The sequence below is a fragment of the Garra rufa genome, chromosome 20 (assembly GCF_049309525.1).
Source record: "Garra rufa chromosome 20, GarRuf1.0, whole genome shotgun sequence".
NCBI classification, from domain to species: domain Eukaryota; kingdom Metazoa; phylum Chordata; class Actinopteri; order Cypriniformes; family Cyprinidae; genus Garra; species Garra rufa.
The window spans coordinates 17,888,171-17,909,824 of record NC_133380.1 but is presented as its reverse complement, the minus strand read 5'-3'; the positions used below and the strand labels follow the sequence as shown (position 1 = coordinate 17,909,824).

Here is a 21,654-nt window from a genome sequence, read left to right as displayed (position 1 = left end):
TGATGCAACAAGATTTGCGCATCAACATTTGGCAATTATCTGCCATTCTTCGCCTCACCCCTCAAGCTCTGTCAGCTTAGATGGGGTCTGGCAGACATTTTCAGCTTTCTCCAGAAATGTTTGATTGGGTTCAAGCCCAGATTCTGGCTGGTCCACTCGAGGACATGCACAGAGTTGTCTATAAGCCGCTTTAGCTGTGTGCTTAGGGTCTCATATTTTGGTGCACTGAGCTTTTCTTCTACTCTGACGAGTCCATCTGTCCTTGCCGCTGAAAAACAGCCCCACAGCATGAGGCTGCTAGCACCACATTTTACTGTTGAGATGATAATATGCAGGTGATCAGCAATGCCTGGTTTCCTTCAAACATAATGCTTGGAATTGAGGTTCATCAGACCAGAAAATCTTGTTTCTTACAGTCTGAGGTTCCTTTAGATCAGGGGTCCCCAAACTTTTTTCTGAGCAGGCCACATAATTTTCTTTTCTTTAATGGGGGGCCGGGTCGGTTTATAAAAGAAAATTCCATGGGCTGGACTGACTATTATTATTATTATTATTATTATTATTTTATTATGATTTTACCTGTATTTATTTTACCTTTTAATGCTAGAATAGTTTATTATTTTTTTATGCACCAGACAAATGATCATTTCTTTTCAAAAGATATACAGGTGCTTCTCAGTAAATTAGAATGCCATGGAAAAGTTCATTTATTTCAGTAATTCAACTCAAATTGTAAAACTTGTCTATTGAATAAATTTAATGCACACACAGTGAAGTAGTTTAAGTCTTTAGTTCTTTTAATTGTGATGATTTGGCTCACATTTAACAAAACCCCACCAATTCACTATCTCAACAAATTAGAATATGGTGACATGCCAATCAACTCAAAACAACTGCAAAGGTTTACTGAGCCGTCAAAATGGTCTCTCAGTCTGGTTCACTATGCTACACAATCATGGGGAAGACTGCTGATCTGACAGTTGTCCAGAAGACAATCATTGACACCATTCACAAGGAGGATAAGCCACAAACATTGATTGCCAAAGAAGCTGCTGTTCACAGAGTTCTGTATCCAAGCATGTTAACAAAAAGTTGAGTTGAAGAAAAAAGTGTGGAAGAAAAAGATGCACAACCAACCGAGAGAACCGCAGCCTTGAGAGGCTTGTCAAGCAAAATCAATTCAAGAATTTGTGAACTTCATAAGCAATGGACTGAGGCAGGGGTCAAGGCATCAAGAGCCACCACACACAGACGTGTCAAGGAACGATCGCGATGACACATTATGGCAATGTACCATTCTGTTGGTGAATTTAACAAATAATTAGGCTATGTTAATAACTAAGGGAAATTTTAGATTGAAAGCCAACCTTTATTATCAAATACCGACATGATATAAGTAAAACATATTTAAAATTACATTTTCAAAATATATCTCTGGCATTGTTCAGAGGGGCCGGTCCAAATGTGGGGGCTGGCCGCATTCGGCCCCCGGGCCTTAGTTTGGGGACCCCTGCTTTAGATGCTTTTTTTTTTTGCTCATTCTAAATGTGTTTCTTCACTGAGGAGAGGATTGAGTCTTGCCACACCACCATAAAGCCCAGATCGGTGGAGTGTTGCAGTGATGTTTGTCCTTGTGTAGGTTTCTACCATCTGCATATAGAATGGCCATCAGTTTCTTGGTCACCACTCTAACCAAGGCCCTTCTCCATCAATTGCTCAGTTTGGCCAGGAGCCCAGCTCTTGGAAGAGTCATGGTTGTTTCAAAATTCTTCCATCAAGGGTAATGGAGAGTTCACTTCTGTGAACCTTTAATGCAGCAGATTTTTTTCTGAACTCTTCCCCAGATGTGTGGCTTGATGCAGTCCTATCTTTGAGCTCTACAGGCAGTTTTTTGCTGTGATAAGCATTTTCAGCTGTTAGACCTTTTAAGATGTGTGTGACTTTCCGAATCATACCCATTCAATTGAATCTCAACTGTCCCAGATGAGGGTATGAATACTTATGCAATGGAATCTTTAAGTTTTTTATTTTTTATACATTTGCAAAGATGTTATCCTGTTTTTGCTTTGCCACTATGATGTATGGAGTGTAGATTAATGTGGGAAAAAGTAATTTAAAGCAGTTCATCTAACATAAGGCAGCAAACAAACAAAAAATGTGGAAAAAAAATGAATACTTTCGCAAGGCACTGTAAGAATAAATTAGACAGTATAAAAATAGTCTAGTAATTGTTACTGTGTACAAAATGTATATTATGCTCATGCTTTAATTAGATGAACTACTGAAGTGAATGACTATAATTGTTATGTCATCTCTGTACATCCTTGCCAAATCCTGTGGCAGACTAAGCATTTTGGCAATGCGCTTGGGTTCAATAGAGCCAGAACCATCGCTCCCCAGAGCGTGACGGATCAGATGAGTAGCACTGTTCTCATCCTCCAGAGCAGAAAGAGCTCTACTCTTCCTTTCCTTCAGCAGTCTGCGCATCTGTCCCACTGTAAACCCCAGTCCAGAAACTGGCTTCTTCCACTGGATGTCAGACAGATGTTCTCCTAAGACCTGCACAACAGTCTGCCTGTGCATCAGATCCCAGAGTCCATCAGTAGCTAGAATCAAGAACTTGTCCTGTGGTCGCAATTTGTGATAGGTAATTTCTGGATCTGCTATGAGGTAAGGTGGTGTGTGATAGTTCGGTAGCAGCATTTTTGCATTTTCATTCCCGATGAGCAGCTCTGGACGTGCCTCGTAGATGCGATTCAAAAGCTCACCGCTCCACTTGAACTTCATGTCTCCAAAAGCCCTGAAAGGAATCAACAGGCCTAGTAACCTGTCATGTTTCACCACTGTCTTCCGCTCAGAAGCAGGATGCTGTGAAAGAACCCTTTGCATTTCATCTGGATTGTGGGCATTGTGATCATTGGTAAGAGTGAGAGCTGACCACCTCCCATCATCCCCTTGGACACCAAGAACAGCTCTGCTGTCACCCAGATTGGCCACGTAAAGATCTTCTCGGTCCACGTGAGCCACACAAGCTGTGCATCCAGACAGAGCCACTCTCAGAGGTGTGAAATGAGAAAAAGGAACTCCAAAGTCCACCTGGGCTTCTAAGGAAATATCATTATCCAATCTTTTGAAAGCATTTCTTAAAGCTGTTTGTATATCAATCCGGTTGTCATCATCCTCGTTTAGATCTATCCTCTCCTGCCAGTATGTCCTCAGGCTGTTGAAGTACAGTTTGCCAGCATCGGTGCTAACATAGTCGTTGGGATGCTTGTGCCATTGTAGAACCGGAAGCACAGGCCGTTCACTCTCCACAGCCTCCTCTATCTCATTTAAAGTCTTCAGTGGAAGAAGAGACACGGCTATGTAGTAAAAGAGGCGTTCGCTAACTGCTTGTGCGCAAGCCGATCCTGCATGGCCATCGAACACCCCGAACAGCATCCCACGGCCCTGCAGACACGTTGCAGCACTCCGTCGGTCTTCGCTTGGAGAGTTTGATGGCAGGATATTACTGTCAAACCCTTTTATTGACCCGTTAAAAACATTTGGTTTTAAACTATATTCATTAGCCTTCAAAACATGATTTATTTGTGGAAGTGACATCTGTTTGGCATCATAATTTCTTCTGTGGTTTAGAGTCATTGGTGGATTTGTGCAGGCTGGTGTACAGATTTCTTTCCATCTCTGTAATGACCAGTGATGTCTAAAATGGTGAATTGAAGGAGACATTTATGCCAGGAGGAGTAATGGATGGATTCTGAACCTGTAAATGTTTTGTTAAATGAGTAAAAACCAATCAAACCAATGTAAGCAATCAAGATGTTTTGTGCTAATAAAGTATACATATACATTTAACATTTAAGTTAGTATATACAGTTTTGCCATACTGTATAGTAGCAATAACAAAATGACTCATGCAAGTGTAGCAGTTACCAAAGGCTATCAAGACACCAAATGATTCATTTACAGTAAATACAAATATATAGATATGATTGTATACCTTAAAGCTGTCAGAGCCGATCTGAATATTCTAAACGCACCGTTCCAGACGTTTTATATTTCACAGATCTGCTTCCTCATTTTCACACGTTGTTTTAGAGCTATCTTCAAGGAATGGGAAAGTACAGAGTCCATTCTGTTAACATTCTTAACTGCGCGGGAGCGCGCCTATCTTGCGCAGTCTTTTCCTCGCTCGTGGCAGAGTGAAAATTAATTTGAGTAGCAGGAAAGTAAAACGTTTTGAAGCCGAACCCTAAAAAACACAAAGGTTGTAAATATTACATTAAAAGTCTGGATTATGACAAAACTGTATCATTACGACATAAATTGAAAATGAAATATTATGTATTTTTTGTTGTTGTTGTTGTTGTTGTTGTTGTTGTTAAAATTTGTGACTTTTCATCCCATATTTTTGGCATAGGCTAAGTTCGAATTTTATGCAATGATTATGTGTTTTTAATGTCACAATTTCTCCTTGTTATAATTATGATTTTTTTTTATCGTAACCATGTAGCTTCTTCTTTTATATATATATATAATTTTCAATTTAATTGAATTGACAATTTACATTAGCCAGGGAGTAAAGACAAGAAAAAAAGATACAAAATTACAAAGAAATAAAAAAGGAAATGTTTACAAATATTTATAACAGCTTTCTTGTTTATCAGATTTTGAATAGATTGGTTGGTAATGGTTAGGTGTTGCTTAACTTTTGATTTCAGAAATAATTGCTGGCGTTTATGTATACTGAACTTTGCCAGCAAAAGTAACAAATTCATCAAATAATATTATGGAATGACATGTCGTAAGTGAAAAAATATTTTCAAACCAAAGTTGAAAGCTCGGCATGATATGATCTCTAACAAATGAGCAGGAATCTGACCAAAATTAGTTGAATAAGATCAACTTCAAAACAAATGAATTAAAAAACGTTTCCTTTTAAAAAAAAAAAAAAAAAACCCACAAAACATAGTATATCAATATCACAGTTAAGTCTGTTTACAAGATAGTTACTGGGGTAATATTTATAAATAAGTTTGAAATTTATTTTCCTTTATTTGTGATTAAATATTTATGAGACAATTTCCAATTTTTTTATGCATATCAAATCATCAGCACAGCTATTCCAGACCCAGAAAGTTATAATAGGAGGTCTATGGTAACAATGTCGCTTCGTATGATTTTATTAGAACGTTGATGACGTAATTACGTAATGACACATGCATCCGCCGAATCGGTTCTTTGAAACGAACTGTTCAAAAGAATCGATTCGCGGAAATGATTTGGATTTCCCATCGCTAACATTACTTGTGGGAACATATATCAACGAAAGACTAAAAGGTAAACATGTCGTTCATTAAACGCTGTTGATATTCTCCAAATGGACTGGATATTTATTTTCCAAGGACAGAAGAACGAACCTGTTAGAGCAGCATTGTATTGGTTCATATCCACAATTTCCGGTAAAATAAACAGGGAAGGTTTAGGTTTCAACCAATAAACTTCGTGAACGTCACAAAAGCCCGCCCATAAGAGACTCAGGCAACCAATTAGAATTATTAGAATTAACAGTCGTCCCGCCCCAGCCGTATTGCGTCTTGTGTAAGCAGCATTGCCAAGTGTTTTGAGAGCTTATGACACACTGTTCTATGAAGATAGTGAGCATGTTGTTGCCTCTGAAGTTGCCGGAATAATACGTTTATCTATCTGACGGAGTTGTTGGTTGACGAAGGCTTTATAAAAAGCTATTTTTTGTTATTTCTGTCATTGTTTTTGTTGAGAACAACAGTGCATAAACATGATGAACAGGACTTTATCGAGAAAACTTCTAGGCTCCATGTGTGGGATCTCTAGCCCTCGACTGAGCTTCGCTCAAAGCGCTGTAAACACTGTGCAGAAAGGTACAGTATTAGTAAATCAAATTCTCTAGTCTAGGGACCTTCAGTGACGCAGTTGAATTAGGCTTGTGTACTCTAGAAGGCTGTGCTAATGAGATATTAGCAAGCTGGCATGTTTGCTTTTCTAAAATGGCTGTATTTATTCCAGTCACAATAACTTTTAATGTTAATGAACATGTCTGTCTTCCTTCACAGAGTTGATCAAAAGTCGAGAACTAGAAAAGGATGAACTGAGACCCCTGTATATGGACTTTCAGGCCACCACACCCATGGTACCCATCTGCTGTTGTCATCCAAATTATACTCCTGCCATCTAAATAAGTTAACTAATCAGACTCGTCGGTCTAGTGCATGGGAATATTTCTGGAATGTTTACATGTCGTTGTTTTCATTGAACAATGTTCCAGGACCCAAGGGTTTTGGATGCCATGCTGCCCTATCAAGTCAATTACTACGGGAACCCACATTCCAGGACTCACGCTTATGGATGGGAAAGTGAAAGCGCAATGGAAAAAGCGAGAAAAGTAAGTCTGTATGTTTTTATAAGAGAAGCAAAAACTGGATTTAGATAGCTGTATTTATGAGCATTGAAGCATAATATTTTGGTTAAGCCAAAAAATGCACTGTTTATTGTGACACAAATGTTTATTTCCTCTTCAGCAAGTAGCAGATCTTATTGGTGCCGACCCAAGGGAGATTGTGTTCACCAGCGGTGCGACTGAGTCCAACAATATGTCAATCAAAGTAAGTATGTCATTACTGTGAGGCAAGATTAGGAGAAACTGGGACGCTTGGACACAAATGACTAGGCATATTTTAAAATAAACTATTGGGTATTGTTTATAGACATTCTACAGAATCGGTGTAAACTGCTGTCCCGTAACCAAAAAACACATTTAAAACAGTTAAGTATTCAAATTTTACATGTTTACTAAGATCATCTTATTATCTATTGAAAAACACAATAATAATTAAATAGTCAGTAAGCTCAATATATATATATAAAATCATCATTTATTGGGTACTTTCAGTTGGGAAGTGGCTGTCCCGAACCCTAACCCCTAAATTTGAACTTATGAAAATGATATTGTAATATTTAGGGCCCGAGCCCAAAAGGGTGAAGGCCCTATTGTTCTTCTAAGGAATCTCTTTTTTTTTTTTTTTTTCTCCCCCCCTCCACCTTCCGGGCTGGGGGACTTAACATACTCAAAAACTCTTGAAAATTTGCACACACGTTGGAATCTGCCATCGTCCGGATGCCACAGAGGCTGGGACCCGGGCATGGTTCAGGGCCTCTACAGCGCCCCCTGGAACACAGTTTGAAAACTTGATGTACTGCGCACACATACTTACACGTACTCATATGAAACTCGGTACACATATAGATCTCACTGAGCCAAACAACTTATGTACTCTATGTCATAGGCTCCACCCAACAGGAAGTGAGATATTTAGGGCTGTTTAAAAAGTGCATGCTCTGGAATTTGATATACTCCTCCCAGGATTTCCATAGGATTGTCATCAAACTCGGTCAGCATGATCTCAAGACATTGGGGATGCTAAATTGCGAGGGGATTTTTGATATCTCGAACGGTTTGGCCGTGGCAAGGCGACAAAGTCATGGCGAGAAATGAGAAACAGGAAGTGTGTAATAACTGTTGCACACATTGCCTGATTCTGATGAAACTTCACCAGTTTTTTTGTTGTATGATGCCGATTACATAAACGTGACTATTATGAGTCAAAGTTATAGCGCCACCAACTGGCAGCAGGAAGTGTGTCATTTTGTCATTTTTCACCGGTCGGCGGTGAGCCCGGGTGCGAGGGCCCGTTCATCGCTGCTTGCAGCTTTAATTTTGTATTGTTTCTTCTTAAAAGTATCTTTTTGATTCTTTTAAAAAGTTCAAAATATATTTATTTGATATTTTCTTAGTAAATGATGAAACTATATTTAAAACAAATCTGTCCAACATTTTTCATGTCACTGCTAAAAAAAAAAGTGTATGTTTTAGTCCATTGGCTGAGACTGATTTTAACTACACCCCCACATTTATGATCAGGAAATATTTCTGTCTGTCTCACAAGTTGTGAGTAGATAGGCCACATCATTTTGAGGTGAATGTGTTCAAAAGCCTGAAAAATCTGAAAAGTGTTTTTTTTTTTTTTTTAAGGAATGTCACTACTAAACATTTTTTTCTCTGCAATTAAGCACACTTTTTTGGGGTGTTATTCCATAACATTTATTTTTTTATATCTGTGCCACTGTTCAGAACTGTGCTAGCTGACCATGTGCTGATTAGCATCTTTGAGCTAGGTTCAAAATTCTCTAAAATTGTCACTACTGAAACAACACTGAAATATGTCATCATTGTTTCAGTAGTGACAAAAAGAACACAAAATCCCTTATTTGAGGGCAAAAAATGTTATGCAAATTTTTATTTTAGTATGTTTTAGTAGTGTTTTAGTATTTGTTTACTTTCACAACCGAAAATGTGCTGTCACTACCAAAACATGCAATGTTTTGTCAAAAATAAAGTATACTGAATTATCAACTAAGTTATCAACTTGGTTGAATAATCAACTAAGATGTTATGATAGTTTTTGGTTCAATGTATATTCAAACTAATGAATCCCTTTAAATCAGTTTAATCAACTTTTTGTCTTTTACAAAAAACAGTTGGATTCAAAATACAACAAATCTCATAAATTACACTTAAAATATTTGTAAAAATGTAATTTGTTATTGATTTAACTTTTGAAAAAAAAAAAAAGTAAAATAGCAAAAAATATATTTACAATTTAGATGCAAGCAAAATCTTAATAGGTCAATATAACTCTTCCCATTAAATTATTATTACTGTTTCCATATTGGCAAATTTGGGGAGAGGACAGATATTCCAAAACTTTTTGAAAATACAATATGAGAATTAATTGCACAATTACAAGAAATGTGTACGTTAGATATTATACAATTTGCATACATACATACAACATTCTTTTGAGAAAAGACATTTTTTTAAAGACATTTTTTACTGACTTTGGACACATTCTGTAGAATGGCCCATATAGGATGCACTGCATTGTTACACATTTTACATGTACATACTTTTATAATAATAAATAATTACTGCATAATTACATATAAATAACCCTAAACCAAACCCTAACCCTAACCAAATAGTAAGTGGATGTAGTTAATTAATATTACTCAGTACATAAATATATAATTGCACAGTAATAAGGACACCTTAAAATAAAGTGTAATCCAATAGTCTTTAAAAATGACCATCTCTTTGTTGTTCTTTTATGTCTTTGTCTTTTTTTTTTTTTCTTTTTTTAAGGGTGTGGCTCGGTTTTATAAGGCTAAGAAAAATCACATCATCACCACCCAGACTGAACACAAGTGTGTGCTGGACTCCTGCCGAATTCTGGAAGCAGAGGGGTTTGATATAACATATTTACCTGTGCAAAATAATGGACTGATTGATTTGAAGGTAAGCTTTCTTAAAGGGGAAACTTCCAATTTCAGTGACACTTGCAGCACCAATCACAATAGCAAAAATACACTCAACGCTCTTGACAAATTGGTAGTTTTGCCTCAGACTAACTCCATTGGTTGAAATAATGTAGTTTTATGGATGCTCAGATAGATTGGAATCCTATTGGTTCTTGATATTGGCACAGAAAAAAAGAACATGTGAAATTCACCTTTACCTACAAAATATTTTAATATTTTAACATTTTTCATATATTTTGCTTTCACAGCAATTAGAGGAAACAATGCGTCCTGATACCAGTTTGGTGTCCATAATGACTGTCAACAATGAGATTGGTGTCAAACAGCCAATCAAGGAAATAGGTGACTCTTATTTTCAGCATCATTCTCTGAACATATACCTGAATACAGAGCTGGGTAGTAACTGATTACATGTAATCTGGATTACGTAATCAGATTCCCAAAATTAAGCACTTGTAGTTAGATTAGATTACATTTTAAAATACTCGAGTGTTTCAAGATTGCATCAACTACTGATGAGCACACTAATTTTTATTTGAATTACCACTCAGTGGATTATTTAATCATATATTTCAATGTCTTTGGAAGGCTTTTGCTTTTTCAAACACGTTAAAATACACAAATTCACACATGTAATATATTTAAAAAAATTTTGAATCACATTTGCTTGTTCATCAATAATGTTTTTGATTTCAGGTCATCTCTGTAGGTCCAAAAATGTGTTCTTCCACACTGATGCTGCTCAGGCTGTTGGAAAGATCCCTGTAGATGTTATTGACTGGAAGGTGGATCTGATGTCCATCAGTGGCCATAAGATCTACGGACCCAAAGGTAGCATATTTAAATGCACAATGGTTTCATTTTCCTACATATGTGACATTGAAAATAATCTTTCCATTGGTGTATGGTTTGTTAGGATAGGAATCTGAGGGTGTAAAAAATCCAAATATTGAGAAAATCTCCTTTGAAAAGTTGTCCAAATTAAGTTCTTAGCAATGCATATTACTTATCAAAAAGTAAGTTTTGATATATTTATGGTAGGAAACTTACAAAATGTCTTCATGGAACATGATCTTTACTTAATATCCTAATGATTTTTGGCATAAAAGAAAAATTAATAATTTTGACCCATACAATGAATTGTTGGCTGTTGCTACAAATATACCCGTGTTACTTATGATTGGTTTTGTGGTCCAGAGTCACATATATTAATAAGTGGTTGTGTTTATAAGGAGTTGGGGCTTTGTATGTGAGGAGGAGACCCAGAGTTCGTATTGAGCCTTTGCAAAGCGGAGGAGGACAGGAAAGGGGTCTACGTTCAGGAACCGTGCCCACACCTCTAGTCGTAGGCCTCGGAGCTGCCTGTGAGATTGCCCAGCAAGAATTAGAGGTAGAGACTTCAGAGTTAGAGTTAAATTTGCGACTGCTAGTCTAAGCTTGCTTATATTCAGGTTTCATTTCCTGTTTATGTTCCAGTACGATCACAAGCATGTGACATTGCTTGCAAATCGCCTCGTGCAGAAGATCATGTCAGAGATTCCTGATGTTGTGATGAATGGAGACCAAGATCAGAGATACCCAGGTAAGACTCGACTTTCTAAATCTTCCGTAAGATTCCAAGTTGACTTGAGTTTGAAGACTGAAACACTTTTCTTCTTTCAGGATGCGTTAATTTATCATTCGCCTATGTTGAGGGAGAGAGCCTGTTGATGGCGTTAAAAGATGTTGCGCTTTCATCTGGAAGGTCAGTAGTTTAAAAATGTCTGACCTAATTCAAAATATTAATATAAACCATAATGGTATATACAGTTTAGTACTGACCGAAAAAGAGTCAGATAAAAGATGTTTACATATAGTCCACAAGAGAAAATAATAGTTGAATTTATAAAAATGACCCCCGTTCAAAAGTTTACATACTCTTGATTCTTAATACTGTTGTTACCTGAATGATCCACATGTGTTTTTTTTTTATAGTTTAGTGATAGTTGTTCACGAGTCCCTTGTTTGCCCTGAACAGTTAAACTGCCCACTGCTCTTCAGAAAAATCCTGCAGTTTTTCAGCATTTGTGTATTTGAACCCTTTCCAACAATAACAATATGATTTTGAGATCCATCTTTTCACACTGCGGACAACTGAGGGACTCATATGCAACTATTACAGAAGGTTGAAATGCTCACTGATGCTTCAGAAGGAAAAACGATGCATTAAGAGCCAGGGATGTAAACTTTTGAACAGAATTAAGATGTGTACATTTTTCTTATTTTGCCTAAATATCATATTTTTTATTTAGTACTGCCTTTCAGAGGCTACAAAAGATACTTCCATGGTTCCCAGCAGACAAAATAAGTCAAATGCATTGTTTTCCTGGAGCTCCAGTGAGCGTTTTAAACTTCTGTAATTGTTGTCCTCAGTGTGAAAAGATTGATCTCAAAATCATACAGTCATTGTTGGAAAGGGTTTAAATATACAAAAATGCTAAAAAAAAAAGAATTTGTGGCACCTGAAGGATTTTTCTGAAAAACAGCAGGCAGTTTAACTGTTTAAGACAAACAAGGGACTTACGAACAACTATCACTAAACCAAAAAAAACAGCTGTGGATCATTCAGGTAACAACACAGTATTAAGAATCGAGCGTATGTACTTTTGAACAGGGTCATTTTTATGAATTCAACTATTTTCTCTTGTGGACTATATGTAAATGTCTTTTATGTGAAATATCTTATTCAGGTGAGTACTAAATAAAAAATAACATTTATCATAAATTAACATTTATGATTTCTCCTATTTAATAAAATAATTACCATTTTGCAGATTTTGCAAGTGTAAGTAAACTTCTGATCTCAACTGTAAATACTATTAAAAATAAATGCTACTAAAGTAACTTTGTTCTTCTTGCAGCGCCTGCACATCTGCTTCCTTGGAGCCCTCGTATGTCCTCAGAGCAATAGGGGCAGATGAAGATCTGGCGCACTCATCTATTCGGTTCGTAGTTTTGAAATAATATCAGTCTAAATGTTACATTTTTCCCCAAGTCATACTCAACATGCCTTGTTTCTCTCTCTGTGCTTTTGTGTTGCATAAACTGTTCAGATTTGATCTAAGGCAGTGGTTCCCCACCACGATCCTGGAGGCCCCCCAACACTGCATGTTTTCCATGTCACCTTCATCAAACACACCTGATTCAGATCATAAGCTCATTGGTAGAGACTCCAAGACCTGAAATTAGTGTGTCAGAAAAAGGAGAGATGCAAAATGTGCAGTGTTGGGGGGCCTCCAGGAACGTGGTTGGGAATCACTGATCTAAGGTTTCAGTATACAAATTTCCTGTTTAAGTCATGGCCTCACAAACTGTAATGAAGGGATCTGATGCACATGACTAATGTTATTTTCTGTTCAGATTTGGAATTGGCAGATTTACCACAGAGGAGGAAGTGGACTATACAGTAGAGAAGTGCATTCGGCATGTCAAACGGCTGAGGGAGATGAGGTGAGAGCTGTTCATGCTTGATTTGAATCAAATGTCTGATCTGGGCTTTCACATAAAAAAAGTTTGACAAAACCTTGACAAAAAGTTTTATAAATTATTATATTATATAACAATTATTTGGAAATTTCTATAGTGAATGTGTAACTTTTTTAGTTCTGCTTGGCTATAAACAAAGCCCTTTTTTTTTATGAAATGTAAATTCATGCCCCAGTCAGATTTCTTGGTTAAACAATGTAATCAATATTCTGTTTATTAAAGCCAAGTATAAATCTCATCAAGTTAGTCTTTTTAAGAGTTTTAAATGTATTCCAAAATAATAACCAAAGGCAGTAACAGTTAAAACAGTATATTTTATTTGCAAACTTGTTCAGCCATTCTTTTTAATAGTTAAATTTGAACTATTTTTAAGTTAAGATTATCAGTCATCAAAGCTCGGTAAATACTGGTCACAGACACAGAGATTTACTTTACATTTCTCCAAGCTGATTACTCACTAAAAACTCCCACAGATCATGTTTTAATGCCATTTCAAGTCTTATTTTGACAAAACAAAGTGGTTATATTTAAGTGTATGAGTTGTTTACTTACTTTTTAAAATTAGTCTTCCCATCAACGCCATTATATTATTCATTCAGACTGATTTGTGAATGCAGAACACATGTGAACACAAGAAGCGGGATTTATGGCATGAACCAATCACAGCCGAACATAACCAGCCATATCCAATCATAACGTGATGGAGACATTGCCTCCTCTCACGTGACTCCCACCATTCGTTCTCAATTACCCCCCACCAAACTTACCGCACACTTTAGGGGGTCTGTTAAAACTCAATAAGCTCAGGGGAGGTGAAAGAGACTCCGCTGTAGCTTTACCTGCTGGTGTCGCTGTTGTACAATCTTTCTTTAGAAAAACAAGTGATTTTACACTTTTTAATGTTATATTTTGTAATATTGGCATTGTTTTATTTTCGTACTACACATTTTTGTACTACAAATCCTTATCCAGTAACAACTGGAAAAGTCATGAAAATTCACTGGTTAAAATTCCTTTAAACAAAATCTTTCTGTGGAAAAAATGAGGATTGTTCATGTTTTTTTTTTTTTTGTCTCATAGTCCGTTATGGGAAATGGTCCAGGAGGGCATTGACCTTAAGAGCATCAAATGGACCCAGCACTGAATCGTTCTGAACCCATGGAGTATGAAGCTGTGTTGTGGTTGTGAATACTTCATTTTTTGCAGCTTGATTAGGCTGCCATACCCAAACTCCTTAGACCTTTTTCTCCCTTAAAACACGCACAATTTTATTTCTTGATTTGGAGAATTGAACTGGTCTAAGTGGATTTGTATGATTTGCAGGGGTTACAGAGATGTGTGTACTGTCAATCACTTTTTCTCAAACCAGCTTTCACCTCAGTTTTTTTTATATTTGTGAGAGTTTCACATTATTTTGTAGTATATTCACTAAAGATATAATCACAAAAGACATCTTACTATAAACATGTCCTTTGTCAGTGTATCATACTGCCTATTGTCCTAGTCCTGAGACCAGCAGAATTCAAGTTGCTTCATTCAAATTAGCATTGTGTTAGGCAAGTCAGATGCTAATTCATACAGTTTATGGGTAAAGTTTCTCATAAAAATAAGACAACACCATCTTGAAACGTTAGATGTTTTCACACAGGACAGGACTGACAATAGGTGTCATTAAATTCACTTGCCCTTTAGAGAGGTCTTATGTAAGAATGTAATGCTTATTGTCTAGTACAAGCTTGCATGTTTTTCATAATTGCAGTTCACAGATTCTGTAGCGTCTGTTGCTGTAAAGTCATGATATTATTTCAGAATGTATGTCATACCAATAAAAATCCAAACCAATTGTTTTGTCCTTTTGACTACAATATACATAGAATGATAAGTAAGATATATAGGATATATTTTTTTTATTTCAAATAAACACTGTTCTTTTGAATGTTCTATTAATCAAAGAATCATTTGTATTCTTACTAAAAAAGGTTTATAATTTCTTTAAAAAAAAAACAGTTTCTTAAGCAGCAAATCAGAAGGACTTTCTGAATGGATCATTGCAGACTGGAGTAATGCCTGTTAAACAAATATCGTCTTTTTCATCTTTTTTTTTTTTCAATGGTAACAGAAATAAACATAAAAATACTTAACTTCTTTATTTTGTTGTTATACCTTTGGAAGTACTGTTTAAACATTTAGTAAGTTTTTTTTTTTTTTTTTTTTGCAGCAAGGATGCATTAAATAGATGTTACAAACCATTTATATTTCAAATTAATATACATACATTAACCCTTGTGCATTGTTTCAATTTACAACCTTTCGTTATGTTTCGTGGCTGAAAACAGCCACTACTTTAAACTGCTGTAAAAATGTATCAGATAAATATTTTTTTCAATTTTTTTTGCATAAATCTATTAATCAACCTCAGTCCTGCTCAAAAATACTAAATGTTTAAAAAAAATTCAGGATTTTAACTCTTTAATTGCCAGATTCCTAAATGATGTCACTGATTTTGGAAAAAAAAAAAACACAAAATTACTAATTTTCAATATAAAAGGTAATTGTGGCCTGGATTTTTTTCACCTTTTTAACAGTCTTGGACATGTGAAAGATTAGTAAGAACATTGGCTTTCATGCATTGTTAGTTTTGGCGCAGCATCAGATTTTCATTTTTTCTCCCTCATTTATTGTTTTGTGGCTGTTTTTGCCCCATTGACTTCCATTATAACCACATTTTTTGATTGCAAAGCCATGACACCATATAATGCTGAATTCTTGATTGTTTGTGGCTTTCCCTGTTGGGAAGGGGTCAAATTTGTAAATTGTACTGTTGATTATCAGTTGGCCCCATTAACCCTTTAGATAGGCTTTTTCAAAAAAAAGCGTAGTTTTACATAGAGTTCTATGGAGTATAACGGCATATTATAGTGTGCGTGTGTGTATGTGTGTGTGAGCGTGTGTGAGTGTGTGAAAGTGTGTGCGAGTGTATGAGAGTGTGTGTGAGTGTCTGTGAGTGTGAGAGAGACCTCTGTGCACCTTGATACATCTCAGAAAATCAAAAAAAAGCACCTCAGCTCTCAGAACTATATGGTAAACAAATACATAAATATAATTTCTTTATTTTTGTTTACTCCATGTCGTTCTGAGAGCTGAGGTGCTTATTTAGATTTTCTGAGATGTATCAAGGTGCACAGAGGTCTCTCTCACACTTTCACACACTTTCACTCACTTTCACACACTCACACACGCTCACACACGCTCACACACACATACACACACGCACACTATAATATGCCGTTATACTCCATAGAACTCTATGTAAAACTAAGCTTTTTTTTGCAAAGGCCTATCTAAAGGGTTAATGGGGCCAACTGATAATCAACAGTACAATTTACAAATTTGACCCCTTCCCAACAGGGAAAACCACAAACAATCAAGAATTCAGCATTATATGGTGTCATGGCTTTGCAATCAAAAAATGTGGTTATAATGGAAGTCAATGGGGCAAAAACAGCCACGAAACAATAAATGAGGGAGAAAAAAAGAAAATCTGATGCTGCGCCAAAACTAACAATGCATGAAAGCCAATGTTCTTACTAATCTTTCACATGTCCAAGACTGTTAAAAAGGTAAAAAAAAATCCAGGCCACAATTACCTTTTATATTGAAAATTAGTAATTTTGTGGGGGTTTTTTTCCAAAATCAGTGACATCATTTAGGATTTTGGCAATTAAAGAGTTAAAATCCTGATTTTTTTTTTAAACATTTAGTATTTTTGAGCAGAGCTGAGGTTGATTAATAGATTTATGCAAAAAAATTAGAAAAAAATATTTATCTGATACATTTTTACAGCAGTTTAATGTAGTGGCTGTTTTCAGCCACGAAACATAACGAAAGGGTAGTAAATTTGCCCACAGTGTACTGTTGAGTTTTTGAAAAATGTCAAAGCATTTTCCCAAAATATGTATCAAAATAAGATTAGTCACCAAAAATCATTCCATTTGCTTTAACAGAGAAAAAGTTGTGGCCAAATTAAGACCCAACAGCACCCCTCAGTGGACGAAAACGTCCCTAACAACACATAAGGGTTAATAGTTTTAATGTATGTGACTCTGGACCATAAAAGCAGTCTCAAGTAGCAATAGTCAAAAATACATTGTATGGGTCAAAATGATCGATTTTTCTTTTATGTCAAAATCATTAGGATATTAAATAAAGATCATTTTCTATGAAGATGTTTTTTTAAATTTCCTACCATAAATATATCGAAAACTAATTTTTTGATTAACATTGCTAAGAACTTCATTTAGACAATTTTAAAGGCGATTTTCTCGATTTTAATTTTTACCCTCAGATTCCTCATATTCAAAAAGTTTATCTCTCATACATCAATGGAAAACTTGTCTATTCAGCGTTCAGATAAAAAAGCCCCTTATGACTGTTCCAGGGTCACATTTTTAAAATTTCTGAATGAATGAAAAAAAACGTGCTACAGTTTCAACAAATACATTAAGCAGCACAACTGTTTTCAACATTCATAATAGTTAGAAAAAAAAATTTAACATCATATGACACAATCGACCGTTGACTAATTAAAAAACAAACAAACAAACAAACAAAACAACGACATTTTAGCTCGGTAGTTTGTAGTCTCCGACGAAAACATCGACCTTCCTTCAAAATGGTAAGTACATTTTAGCATTTCAACTTGATAATGTACGTCTATATTTGAAAGTACATATTTGTTACCTCAGTATTGTCTCGGTTAAGGTTTTTAACGTTACACTAACTTGTGCAAAGCGTTGTCATAATACTGTACTTGTTAAGCTACTGTTCGAGTTAATATAATAAACAAAAGCAAAAATACGTAATTTGTACAGCAGACAGATTTAGTTATTTCACAGAGCGACTGTTAAGCAATGACACAGCAGGTTTTACTGCTGCTTTTGCCGTTTTAATCACTTTAGGGTTTATGTTGCAGAATGAGGCAGAGAAGGCGATCAAAACCATACAGAGTCAGAAAGGAACGGAAGGAGTCATCGTAGTTCATTCAGAAGGTGTCTGGCAAATGAGAAATGCTCCCAATTATTATATATTTTAGTTTGGCTATAATTTCAGCATGAAATTGATCAGTCAAAGAGAGATTTGTTATTTCTATGTGCCCTTTTAATAGCCATCCCCATAGACAGCAACGTTGACCATCAAAGTACGCTTACCTATACCTACCATATCCAACAGCTGCTTACGACAACAAAGAAAGTGTTGAAAGACCTCGACTCTCAGAATGAACTCACCCTTCTGGATGTTGAAACGAAGAAGAACAATATACTGATTTCCACAGGTAAAAAGACTTCAATTTATGTAAAGCTAATTTTTATTAGGTATGGGTTGTGGTTTCTTAACAATTAGGGGGCCTCAGTAAACCTTGTGTTGGATTGTGATCGAACCTTCAAGGCAGGTTGAGAGTCACTGGATTAATCAATCTACAAATCTCAGATTACAATGTTTGACTAATTATGTTTGTTGATTACAGTTGTTGGTAGATATGTTTTTATCTACCAATATGTTTTTAAATATAGAATAATTATTTTCACACTTAAGTGAATCTTATCCATTCATTCAGAAAGTGTGGTCAATATAGTGTATTTACTTTGTAAATGCATAAAAAAATGTGTATTTCATTTTTTTCTGTTCAGAATACATTCAAAACACTATTACAGATTCAGACAAATACAGTGCCTTGCAAGTATTCATACCCCTTCATTTTTTCACATTTTGTTTTGTTGCAGCATTATGTTAAACTGCTTTAAATTAGTTTTTCCCCACATCAATTTACACTCCATACACCATAATAATGACAAAGCAAAAACCAAATTTGCCGTTTTTACAAATGTATTAAGAATAAAACACTGAAATAAGTACATTTCATAAGTATTAATACCCTAAACTCAGCACATAGTTGAAGCACCTTTACAGCCTCAAGTCTTTTTGGGTGTGATGTGACAAGCTTTGCACATCTGCATTTGGCAATTATCTGCCATTCTTTGCTCTGTCAGCTTGGATGGGGGCTGGCAGACATTTTCTAGAGTCCAAGTTGTTCAAATCATCTTCAATTATGGATAATGGAGGCTACATGCTTCTGTGAATCTTCAATGCAGCAGATTTTTTTCTGAACTCTTCCCTAGATCATTGCCTTAACGCAAGTCTGTCACTGAGCTCTACAGGCAGTTATCTGGTTTTTGCTCTGATATGCATTTTCAGCTGTAAGACCTTTTCTGAGAGGTGTGTGCCTTTCTAAATCATACTCATTCAAATGAATTTGCCACAGTTTAACTCCACTCGAAGTGTAGTAACATCTAGAAGCAATATGAATGCTCCTGAGCTAAATTCCGAGTGTCCCAGAAAAGGGTATAAATACTTATGCAACGGGATCTTTTCAGTTTTTTATATCTAATAAATTTGCAAAGTTGTTACCAACCTGTTTTGTGCTTTGTCATTATGGTGTATGAGATGTAGATTGATGTGGAAAAAAAGTAATTTAAGCAGTTTAACATAATGCTGCAACAAAACGAAATGTGAAAAAAATGAATGAATACGTTTGCAAGGCACTGTATATATCTGATATATTGACTGATAATGAAGATAAAGCAGGGTTCAAGTGCTTTAAAGCATTTAAGCATGTATAAAAAAGACATCATGTAGCAAGCTTTTTTTCGCAAATACACGTAATTTAATAGAAATATTATGTTTTGTAATGTTTATGGCTGTTATAGCGCCAGCTGTGGTCCGATCTCCTTAAAACTTTGCATGTTTGTTTCGAATCACCTGTTGCATGTGCTCACCAGGTTTTGTGAAATTTTGAGTTTTAATTTAGGCGTTATAGGCTTCTGAGTAAATTCAGACAGGCCCCTTTCCTAAATGACCCCATTATAGCTTGCCAAAGGGTATATTTTAACTTTTGTTTTGATAATTATTGACCTAGAGAGTTCAGAGAATTGTACTGCAGTGTTTTTTCCCAGATTGAATGAAAAACCTAGGACTAGTTCGCAAAAGTTTGCAAAAATCTTCTTCATTTAACAAATGATTTGATTGACAGAAGTGGTTCTAGGGGCAAAGTTGTCCGGAATGAAGAGTTCTGTCATGTGATACGAATATCACGTGTATGTGCGAAAAATCGCACAATTGTTTACTTTTTTGGAGCTGAGTCAAACAGGCCCACAGTGTTTCGTTATGATCGGCCTCCGTTAACCATCTCTAATAGGTGTTCAAAGTTTATTGGCCTATGGCGGCCATGTTTTTTAAGATACCTCATAGCCACTAGTGGCACTTTGGACCAAGGCTGTGTGTGCCGATTTTCATGTTGGTAGGACAAACATAGTTATGCCAATTTTTATGTTTTCCCCCTCTTATAGCAGCACTAAGTGGCCAATTCAACAATTACAAAAGGTTTCAGCATGATGTGCAAATAAATTTGTAAAATATTTTATTCTCTTCTCTCCACAGCCAAAGACTATTTTATGATTGTCATTGGAAATTCTAGAGAAGGGTCCTGAATTCTTCACCTGAATTCTTAATTTTCTTTTTTATTTATTATTTTTTTTACCTAATTAATAGCCAAAAATGTTACATTCCATGTTCCAGGAAAGTTAAGTTTATATACAAACAAATACTCATTGTTGAATAAAGTTATGTTTGTTTTCATTGCACACAAAATGTATTCTCATAGCTTCATTTAATTAGGATGGAATCACTGATGTCACATGGGCTGTTTTAACAATGCTCTGACTACATTATTAAAAATAAAGGTGCTTCATGATGCCATAGAAGAACCTTATTTGTTTAAATGGTTCCATAAAGAATCTTTAACATCTGAAGAACCTTTCTGTTTCACAATAGGTTCTTTGTGGTGAAAGAGGGTTCTTCAGATTATAAAAAAGTAAGAAAGAGACTAAATGGTTCTTTGTGGAACCAAAAATGGTTCTTCTATGGCAAAGCACCTTTATTTTTAAGAGTGTACCTTTCTGGGGCTTGAACCTTTCAGTTGTGCAGGGTCAGAAAGCACTTGGATTTGATCAAAATATCTTAATTTGTGTTCTGACAATAAACAAAGGTCTTACAGGTTTCCCACAACCTGTAAAACCTTTAAAGGGAAAAGGTAATAAAAAGTATATTTAGCTAAATAGAGCAGGGGCCTCATTTATAAAACTTTCTTACGCACTGATTTGATCTTAGAGTGTTCGTACGATCAAATCCACGTCAAAGTACAGATTTATAAAAACCGTCTTTGACGTGGAAAAGTACTTATCTCCACGTCAGATTCCAGCTTGGCGTACGACCGTTTCCTTGTGGTAATGCCTGGTATTGCAGATAGTTCAGCCTCACTATAATTTGATTTCTTGCGCTCCTTTTTACTTGCCATTGTCACAGAGTTTTTGCTTTAGGAATGAGCTCATTTTATATGTTAATTAATTAAGCAGGGGCGTTTCAACGGCGGAACATTCAGCTGCACACAATTCCACGATCATTTGTGATTTATAACCGAATGACTGGCGTACGCATGGATTTCTTGGTACGTTCGTTTTCTCTGAATCGCTCTTACGATCAAATAAGAAAAGTTCTTAGATAAAATCAAGGATGGTTTCTACGCAAGTCTTTATAAATGAGGCCCCAGATCACACTTAAAAACAAAGAGAAAAATATGATTGGTAGAAAGTTTTTCGAATT

General features: G+C 35.7%; 2 protein-coding genes across 2 annotated transcripts; one reads left to right on the top strand and one right to left on the bottom strand.

Moving 5' to 3' along the window:
• Positions 1 to 584: 584 nt before the first annotated feature.
• LOC141293243 (pyruvate dehydrogenase [acetyl-transferring]-phosphatase 1, mitochondrial) lies at positions 585 to 4,128 on the bottom strand. Its single transcript, XM_073825278.1, has 2 exons — positions 4,001 to 4,128; positions 585 to 3,763 (listed from the first exon to the last, which is right to left on the bottom strand). The coding sequence occupies exon 2, from the start codon at positions 3,727 to 3,729 to the stop codon at positions 2,266 to 2,268; it is 1,464 nt and encodes a 487-aa protein (XP_073681379.1). The 5' UTR covers positions 3,730 to 3,763; positions 4,001 to 4,128; the 3' UTR covers positions 585 to 2,265.
• A 1,469-nt stretch (positions 4,129 to 5,597) lies between these two features.
• nfs1 (NFS1 cysteine desulfurase) lies at positions 5,598 to 14,781 on the top strand. Its single transcript, XM_073825346.1, has 13 exons — positions 5,598 to 5,900; positions 6,093 to 6,169; positions 6,305 to 6,421; positions 6,558 to 6,641; positions 9,239 to 9,391; positions 9,663 to 9,756; positions 10,111 to 10,245; positions 10,647 to 10,804; positions 10,891 to 10,996; positions 11,077 to 11,158; positions 12,315 to 12,398; positions 12,814 to 12,903; positions 14,020 to 14,781. Exons 1-13 carry the CDS (start codon positions 5,798 to 5,800, stop codon positions 14,081 to 14,083), a joined length of 1,347 nt encoding a protein of 448 aa, XP_073681447.1. The 5' UTR covers positions 5,598 to 5,797; the 3' UTR covers positions 14,084 to 14,781.
• Positions 14,782 to 21,654: the final 6,873 nt, after the last annotated feature.